The sequence below is a fragment of the Echiichthys vipera genome, assembly GCF_963691815.1.
Source record: "Echiichthys vipera genome assembly, chromosome: 7".
In the NCBI taxonomy this organism is placed as follows: Eukaryota; Metazoa; Chordata; class Actinopteri; order Perciformes; family Trachinidae; genus Echiichthys; species Echiichthys vipera.
This window is the reverse complement of record NC_139832.1, coordinates 10,800,276-10,810,183: the sequence shown is the minus strand read 5'-3', so window position 1 is coordinate 10,810,183 and position 9,908 is coordinate 10,800,276. Positions and strand designations below refer to the sequence as shown.

At 42.0% G+C, this 9,908-nt stretch overlaps 1 protein-coding gene across 1 annotated transcript in view; it reads right to left on the bottom strand.

Annotated features, from left to right (window-relative positions):
- Positions 1-750: 750 nt before the first annotated feature.
- The window catches only part of iqsec3b (IQ motif and Sec7 domain ArfGEF 3b), a gene marked incomplete at both ends in the record, with an annotated part of 27,189 nt that continues 18,031 nt past the window's right edge, over positions 751-9,908 (bottom strand). Inside the window, 8 exons of the mRNA XM_083915976.1 lie at positions 751-1,170; positions 2,283-2,329; positions 3,346-3,438; positions 3,542-3,700; positions 4,911-5,010; positions 5,131-5,262; positions 5,431-5,570; positions 7,262-7,428. Of these exons, the coding sequence (XP_083772102.1) occupies positions 751-1,170; positions 2,283-2,329; positions 3,346-3,438; positions 3,542-3,700; positions 4,911-5,010; positions 5,131-5,262; positions 5,431-5,570; positions 7,262-7,428 (1,258 nt within the window). The remainder of the gene's footprint in view (positions 1,171-2,282; positions 2,330-3,345; positions 3,439-3,541; positions 3,701-4,910; positions 5,011-5,130; positions 5,263-5,430; positions 5,571-7,261; positions 7,429-9,908) is intronic.

The window sequence follows — 9,908 nt, the reverse complement described above, 5'->3', positions numbered from 1 at the left end:
ACTGTACATGACAGGGTAGAGATGCTAGAGCCTTTTGCCTTTCTCCTCCTCACACATACTGATTATCTGTTTCCTAGAAAATGAACAAAACAAATAAGCTGGTACTCTTGTTTCTTCACATCATGCGGAGATGACGAAAAATATATTGCAGTGAGGAGAAATACGATTAACGCTGCTGAAATGATTCCTTGCTGAGTGCGGTGGACCAAACAAAGAGGTGTGAACTTAACACCAATATCCTGAAAGAGAACAAAACAAAAAGAGTTTTGTCCTTTATATTTAAAGCCATCCATTGTCCTTTCAGGGATAACAGAGTTAGTTTTTTTCTGACATTGCCCCCTTGGTTTCACAGTTTTCACAGACACATTTGTTGGACAGGTGACATTTAAAAATGCAAAGTCACAAGATCGCTTGAAGAGTGTGAAATCTAGACAGACAACACCATCAGCTACTGGATGACATGTTGGAGACAAAAAAAAGGAAGAAAAGTGGTCTTTCAGAAATGCCATCAAAACTACTCTGTTCAAAAACAACACGACTCAGTCCAGACTATGAATAGATTCTTGTTGGTTTCCTTTTCCTTTGTCCCTTTATTCGACTCATACAGTATATTCCTCACTTTTTTTAGCAATACTTTAATCATACCATTCAAAGGGAGTTGTCTACTACTCCGGCATGCGTGTGTTGCTGTGTGTTTGAGAATGTGAGGCTCGGTTCTGGCCCCCAGGGTTTCGTACAATAGTCAATGACTCAAACGATGCTGCGGGATCCGCTGGAGTTGCGCCTGCGGATGAGAGGCATGGTGTGGTGGAGGGGCATGGGTGAGTCAGGTGGACAGAACTGGTGGGGGTGGTTGTAAGGTGGAGGGGGAGGTGGCAGAGGAGGCTGAGGGCCGTCCCCCTCTCTGACGTGCACAGGTGTGGACATGGCCGACTGGATGAGCTGATGCGTAGCTGGGCCTTGGCTGAGGAAGGCCTCCATCCGCCCTCGCCCGCTCTGGTCTACGACAATCACCTTGACAATCTGCTGGCATTGGATGAGTGTTTCTGGGCGAAGCTCTCCGGGCTGAACGGGGCTGAGCAGGGTGGGCGGTGCAGCCAGGGCCAGAGGCGTGGACTCAATGCTGGGCTGGCTCAGCTGATAGGTCTGCAGCCTGTTGTGAATTGACACCTAGTTTAGGAACAGTCAGAGAACGCATGAGGAGTTACCAGCCTGAACGCAGCCTCTACGCAGCCCTCTGGTGTGTTACACACATGGGCATGCAGGCATGCAGGTAGGTAGCATGCAGAGCGAGCGCATGCAAAATACACACACACACACACACACTCACACACTCTCTCTCCGTTTCACTTAATCATGTTTTTCCATGATTTACACTTTCTCTCAATCATGTTTTTACACACACAGAAAGAGGAAAAAAGGTAGCAGGATTAGAAGAGATTTTCGGTCAGAGTTCATGACGTGAACATCTTGGATTTCATGTGTGTGTGTGTGTGTGTGTGTGTGTGTGTATGTGTGTGCGAACATGGTCAATGAGTGGCAGAGTGAGAAGCTAAAAGTTAAAGGGAGTGTCAGGAGAGGAGAGAAGTGACACCGAGGGCGTGGTGTCTCCCTAACACACTGGTTTACAACTCTAAAGGACTGACTGAGAGGCAGAAGAGAGAAAAAAGAATGGGCAAAGGAATAAAACAGAGAAAACTAGAAAGGGGGAAAACAGCCTCGATCATCTATACTTAGTTAAAGAAAGGGCTGGTGTTACAGACACCCACCCACACACACACACACTCGACAGACTGTTAACAGTATCAAGCTTATCTGGCTTTGTAGATGGTATTCTAGGAGCCAGCGAGGCTTATGGTGGCTTGCAAAGGCTTATACAGTAAGGCTGGCAAGCAGCAGCTGATGAAAGAAGGGATGCTGTATAGCAAGTAGAGTGGCTGCCGATCCACTCATGAGGCACAGAAAGAGACTGGTTGTAGCACCACTACAGCAGAGTCCTCTCAGCTGCTTTTGTATCCTTGGCTGCACAGTGAGGATGTGCCTCAGGCGGAGCTCTTTTAATGCAAAGCATAAAGCAAACTTTCTTTTCAGGATGAGGCGCAGTCCCTATCTAACAACGCACACACACACACACACACACACACACACACACACACACACACACACACACACACACACACACACACACACACACACACACGCACACACATACAAAACCACACCCAAAGAGCAGGGGATGCAGGCACTTACCTGAGGCAGGCAAGAGTGGCTTTTGCACTTACCTCTACTGTGTTGTTGTTGCCGGTTTTATCATACACATCCTGTTGGCCTGTGGGGAAAAACAGGTCAGTTTGTAAGTCAACAGGGGGAATTAAACTTCATGTGCAGAATGTTAAAACTGAGAATCAGTCCTTCACACAGGGGTCATTTGTTTACTTAAAGGAATGGAATTTGGGGAATACGCTTACTGATTATTTTCTGAGAGTCAGATGAAAGGATTGATACCGCTATAATGGAATTTGGACGTGTTTAGTTTAGCTTAGCATAAAGACTGGAGGCAGGGAAACAGCAAGCCCGGTTTTGTCCAGAGAGGAAGAAGCATCAGTAAAGCTGACAACTTGTATCAGGTTGGTTTAAAGTAAAAGTTAAATATTTTAGGAAATACCAGCCATAATTATTTTTTTTGTCATTTCCTGCAAACCACAGAAATGTTGTCAAAAAAGGATGCCAAGGGGTTCTGATAAAGCGATGAGTGACGAGTAGGAAATGAAAACGGTGCAGCTGTTTAGAATTGTTGAGATTCAATGTATCTCCGGTTTGCAGAAACATACAATGGCAACATTTTATTCTTCCCACTGAGTTGGAAATACACTTATTTTCTTCTTTGCTGAGAAGGAGATGAGAAGATCAATTCCTGCCTGGTAAATATGTAGCTAGAGCCAGCAGGTTAGATTTTGTAACCTTTGGACAGGGCAAGGTTACAAAAAACACTTACCAGCTCCTCTAAAACTAACTGATTATGTGATTAACATAATGTATCGTGTTTGTTTTATTCATACAAAATAATTTAGCCTGTGCACGCAGAAATGCAACGCTGTAGTTTTTTTTAGCTACTTGCTGGAACTAACTAACCCATTAATATATATGTTTTTAATTACAAAAAATGTTTAGCCCTCTGATCACTATCCACTCCTTTTTTTCATTTTATTTTTCAGTGTGGCTTTTTCATGCAACCTTCTTTCACAAAGTTGTCCTATTTTCTACATTGCCTTGAGTAATGTATTCATTGTCATGAGTAATGTATGTTGTGTTATGCTTTTTATGCTGCACGAGCAGAACCAGCACCTGAGGGAGAGCCGTGTCCTGTGTGTGTGTCCACTTGCCCGCCATTGGTGTGTATGCCGTGTGGCTGGATGCCTTGTTGTCTCTCCAATTCCCCTACAACACACATACAGAAATAGAGATTGCAGCCAGCATATACAATACAGTAAATATATGTTTGTTGCATTTGCATAGGTTGAGGTGTATGTGCGTCACTTACACTGGATATGTATCTGCTCCATCTCGTTGACCTCTGTGATAGCCTCTCGGAGCTCCTCTGCGAACTTCCTGAGCTCTTCTCCACTCGGGGAGCAGAAGCTCACTAGCTGCTTCTTCTCAGAGGTAAACGGGCTCAGCATGGTGATGCCATGGGCGTAGTCTGATGAGAAATCCCGACAATGTATCAAAGAAAGCGCTTTCACCATAACTTTGATTCTAAAAAAAGGATGCAGGATTTGAGGATCTTGTGTTTCTGCTTCATAGAATGTTGCTGCTAAGAATACTTGCAAAAACTTGTGCTTCAAGGTTAATGATGATGTGTTTCCCTTGGCAGCAATGGCCTCTTGAAGATTGCAACTAAAGCTATGCAGAAAAATTACAAAGCTCATACTGCACGTACTGAAGATCAAAAGTTTTCTATTTTTCTTTTCACGCCAACAAATTTAGCCACGCTAGCGTCGTAGCTCAATAAATGTCTGTTGAAATTTGGTTCATACATTTATGTTCTCCACAATATGAATTGTAATAACTTTGGTGACCTTTCATGCAGCACCAACATCAGGTCAAAAATGTTAAATATTCTGTTTCTCGAGACCAAATGGTGCAAAAGTACTGACATTTACACCAGCCTCAGCTTTAGCCTACTTATTACCAAATGTTATAATGCTAACATGCTAAACATGGTTACCATTATACCTGCTAAACATCCCCATGTTACAGTAGCATTGCTTATGTGAACGTGCTAGTACGCTGATGTTAGCATTTGGCTTAAGCTTCCTGAACTAGGGGTGTAAATCACAAGTTTTATCAATGATACGATATTTGCTGATATCACAATGTTTGATTCGATTCAATTTAGTTCATTAATATCATATCAAAAATAAAATGAATTATGATTTAACCATTTTATTACTGAGCTCTTAGAGGCATTTAAATGAAAGACGCTTTTTTTAATAAGACGAAAAAATACAGAGTGGTAATTTCAAAATAATGGCACATCTTAAAGGTCCTCCACATTTTAGAGCTCTGTTGATTGTCATATTTATATCATTTTGGTTAAATCATGATGCCCCTGCAGGTTCAGTTAGATTCAGATTTTCTTTTGCCATATATGACAGCTCAAAGAATGATTCAGTAATCTGTCATTTAAAATGAATACTTCCTATAACCTGTGCAAGCAAGCAAGTTTACTGAAAATGACAACAGTGTGTTAAATTTGTTTCACGGGTGGCTCCTTGACAATTAATTCAAAGTCTGGGTCTTAACACAGGCTTGATAGACAACACTGCTGTTGATGGCTCAGCATTTTCCCCGCACCAGGGTGGAACTGCACTGAGAATAAACTGCAGCAGAGTAAAATAGCATCTCACATTCATTGCTGAAGAGGTGAAACTGCATTCCCAGAAGACCCATAGCTTTACAGAAGGTGTATGAGGCCGAGCTTTTCTTCTTGGGACACAGCTTCAGGATCTACAGTAAAGACACAAAACAACACAACACCGCTGAATTAACCTATATGTGAACTGGCAATAAAATGTGATTTGCACATTCTAGAGTATTGTAGTGAGCCACTAAATAGAGGTTCCTCACCAGCAGCAGGTCATTGAAGAGGAAGACCTCTCTCTGGAGCTGGGACAGTTTCTGTTTATGGGGCTTGTTGGCATCAGGCACCTCAAACAGACGACAGCAGCACACCAGACGTCTGTGGGGCACAGCGAGGATCTAAAGAGGCGAGGTTAAAGAGATGAAGATGACAGATAGTCCAGAGGACAGAAAGCAGTGAAATAAAACATAAAACAAGAGAAAGAGCGACAGTACTAACAAGTACAGACAGCTCCCTGAAATGAAAAATGAGGGAAAGACTTTCACACAAAGACAAACATCACTCACAGTTTTCAGGCCCAGGATGGACTGCTCCACACGGCTCACATAGGTGACGTGGTCTTCATTGGAGCGGAGCTCTCTTTGTTGGATCCTTTCATAAATGCCTGCAACCATTTCTCTGGGGATGTCTGCTCCATCATCCACACCTGAGGGAACAAAGAAGTAGTGTCACTATCATGCTTAATAATGTCATGGATGTTTTATAATAACTTTTTTAAACACAAAAGTAACACAAAACAAGCAACTCCTCTGTTCTCCGAGGTCAATTACTCTTGTTTTTTTTTAAAGTAATCTGGTGGCTTTGAATATATCATAGATGGATATAATGGCTTCAGTTCCTTGTCTGAAAGGGCTGTCTGACAGCAAGGTAAAGTGGTGAAAATTTTCAAAATATAGAGTACATCTACACCTTTATTGATTTATTTAGGTGCGCCTTATATTAGGTAGGTAAAATAGGTTTTTCTGCAGCCCCAAAACACAGCAGTGGATCAGTCACTACTTCTCCAGACTGGGAGCATGCAGCTCGCCATACTTTAACACACTGACTGACTATAGATAAGTACCTTATACAACACCACTTCAAAATATCCAAAACATTCCTTTAATGGTTGGAGGTTGAGTTACGTACGTCATCCATAAATTACTGTTTGAATGACACAAAGACATGCTTGTTTTTTTCCAGTACCTCTATGCTGACTTGCCCATAATACTGACAATAATGATTTAAAAATATAGTAAATTGGTCTCACGTAGCACACTAATATTTCCAGTATACATATTTCTCTTGAAACTAATGGCAGTTTTAGTAGCTTCCACATGTGACCCAGTGACAAAGCAATGCCATTTCTTTTTTAGTATTCACAGATGTTGATTGCTAATTAAATAATTCCACTGTGCAGATCCTTGGATAGATGAGCAACAGCCACAGTGAAAATGAATGAGGATCCAAACTACATACTGACTGTGTGGGCTCATATCATTTTAGTTTGAGATGCCAAATTAATTTTATTTCACTGTAGGTTTTGCAGCTTTAAATGAGAAAATGAGCTTTTATCCCAGAATTTGTGCTGCCATTGTGTCCTGATAGTTGTTCCACTTTCACTGTGGAGCAGCACAGGCGTCCACACCACAGTCGGCCACTGCTGCTCAGCTGAAGGAGAGATCTGTTCAACTCACAAATGAAAACTCACTTGTGTGTGATATCCTATGAGAAAAGATTTTGAAATGTATTTTAGGGTTATTTTTCCATTAACCAAAGATACAAATAAAAGTCAAACTTCTCTTCTTTAAGCTGTGGCTGCAGTATGAATCTGTTCAACTGCTGGACGGAGACCTTGTTGAGAGCCCCAGGTGATGAAATGCCCCTGAAAACCTGAGCTCATATCGTTAAATCTAATGCTACATGAGCCTCAATTAAATGGGTCAATGCCACGGTCTCTGGAGCGGAGCTCGGATTCAAGGATATCAGAAATCTCTTCCTGCACAGCTGATGGTTTTCTTGATGGAAGCGAAGGGAGGCAAGCATCCGCTGCCTCTTTGGGTAATTTACTTCACTTCAAGAGGTTGTCACTCAAAACACTGATAGTGAGGTTGAAGGGAGGTTTATAAGAGGGTGCTTGTTTGGGTTGTAAAACTTTGACTTTCCCTGCCCTCTACTCTCTTATCATTCTTGCATATCCCTCCAATGGATCGCCTCATGATGTACGGTAAAAGGTTTGAAATGTGCGTGTACATGCAGTTACTATACATAACTGATGTCCAAATTCCCAGCTCTGACTACGGTGTCAGTTCACACTCCCTGAGATGAAACATGCACACACGTATTTAGCCAACTAACCTCTTAGGTTCCGTATGAAGTCATCAAGGCCCATTTTGCGCTGCGGTTTAATGTTGGGTGAGTACATGTCAGTGTTGAGGAGGACCACAGCGAAGGCCAAGATGAAAATGGTGTCTGGGTTGTGAAACTGCTGCACCACATCAGGATTACACATACAGTACCTCTGGCTGTGGAGAAAGATAGAACAACGTAGTTATATATCATAAATGTGACATTATCTGTTCTACAGAAGGTTTCATATTAGTATGAATTCTTGGCCATTATTCCACTAATATAGACCCCCCCAAAAAAAGTTGCTGTAGGTAAGACAGAGCATGCGCCATCAGCAGCACTGCAATCCCAGTAATTCAAATATTTAAATACAACTAATTTCCTGAGTTGTTCCTTTCACAGATAATAGCACATGTAGTAGCTGAAACGTTTTCTCGGGCATAAAAATGAAAAGAAATGAAATATGGCACAAACTAAATTAGATTGCAAAGTATTGGCCAGGTGTCCACAACATTAATCTATAATACCAAAAAAACATTAGCTGATGCTGAGCTCATTTTTAATGGTGCACTGAATGCATCCTGGACAAATAATATTGTTTGGTCTTGTCTACAATGAATATAAAACCATCTATTGTACTATTACCAAATCATAACATAGACCAACCCCACACGCCTGTATGTATAAATTGAGTACATACAGACATGTGGGGCAACTTTCCAACACAAAAATAAATCAACTGAGTGACTATATCAATAAACCGAGGGCCATGATTTAAGGAACTGTAGGATTTTACTGCTCTGCTGATGTGAAATCACTCTCAGTTGCCAGTTTATAACTATCTAAAACTAATGCAGTCTAAAAAGAACAATAAATCCTACCTTTGTGAAGCTTTTAATATTCTCTAATATGCTGTTAAATTGTGTTGCTTTATACTAAGAGGTGTTTCTAATATTTTGTCCACCCCATTATAACCAATGAGGGCATACTGAATATAAGAAATACCTCTTAAGACCTGTATCTTCAGGCTCACAGAACCAATGTACCAAAACTTAATGATGCACTCTCACTTTGTTATTGTGCTCAGTTGCACCCCCAAAATCCCCAAAAGTCCTCTCAGTTCAAACAAAAGCCAGGGAGTGTATTGTTAGGAGAGATCAGTACAAATTGTTAAAGCTATAAAAAGCAGTGTAGAGAATGAGCTTTAAAAAGTTTCCGTGCTGTGAGATGGACGCTTTCAGGCTGATTTTAAGGCAGATATCTTCACATACAAGCTGCACCATTGACTCAAAGACTGACTGTAACTTCTACTCAGATGGGAGGAGCAGTCATCCTACCATAACTTAGACTGACAGGAGACAGGACACATTTGACAAAATGGCTCAGCCCTAGGTGAGTTAACGCTGCCCATTCTGCTTTGGAACCAGAGATGTTACATTTGGACTGGCTGTGCTCCATGGCTACCCAAAGGCTCCACAAACACACACTTTCACCCTTACTCCCCCACAGCTCCCCCTTCCTATCTTTCTTACTGTCACTTACACTTACACAGTGGGCCATTTCAGTGGTGGGAGGCTTTTATCTCTGCAGCCAGGCAGGATGCAGACATGCAGAGGGGCTGCTTTGCTCCAAAGTACTATGAACTTGTCAGAGAATATGCAAGGGATAGGCCACTGAGACCTGCACAACCAGAAAGCCATTTCCCAGACCCCCCACACAACATCTAAGGCCAGAGTGCTTAGTTGACTACAGCCCAGTTCAGTAGCAAAGCCTTTGTTTGAGGGAGAATAGCTCCTGCTCAGCACAAACACTGCTACAGATATAATATGCACATGAACATTCATAGACACAGAGAGGCACAAAAGAGCCTGCTGATCTGCCATCTTGATTCAATTCTGCAGCAAATTCGTCAAAGACTGAAAGCAAAGCGGGGTCTACTATATTTGTGAGTGTGTGTGCAGAAATGTACAGTCAAAAACAGTTGAGTGAATAAATAAATAAAGCACTTGTTATGTTGTGTGTGTGAGTTGTGAGTGTGAGACAGGGCAGTGAGCGTTTGTGTGTGTGTGTGTGTGTGTGTGTGTGCTTGTGCTTCATTCACACACAAGCACAGATCTCCGTCTTATGTAACCAGTTTATTTAAACACTAGCTCCAAATCTCTTATCGTCATATCTGCATATGAAAGTTGCATGCCAGCTGGCACAAATACTACTTACAACAAGAGCACAACACGCTTCAAACAGATGACATAACAACTGTTACGTAACAGACATGGGATGGGATGTCTGGCTTTCCCTGATAAAAGCCTGCTCGTTTCTGACCTATACTCACAGCTCCAGCTACAGAGTGTGGTCTGAGATCACTGATGAATTTGTAATCTGCACCGCGGGCTCAGCATGTATGATTGAGTGAGATGTGATTAACTGATGACCGCGGTGGGTGTTCTGATTGGCCCTCAAATCAGAAGCAGAGAGGGGATGTGACATGACTGCTCCTTTTCCTCTCTTCCCCTCACCACTTCCTGCTTGAAGTGAGAACACACTTTCCTTAATAGACAGGGCTGATGATATAGTCTATATATTTTATTTATAATCTTTACAAATCCAACCGAAAGGCCAAAACCATCAACTGATCCCTCAAACAAGCTACAGCTAT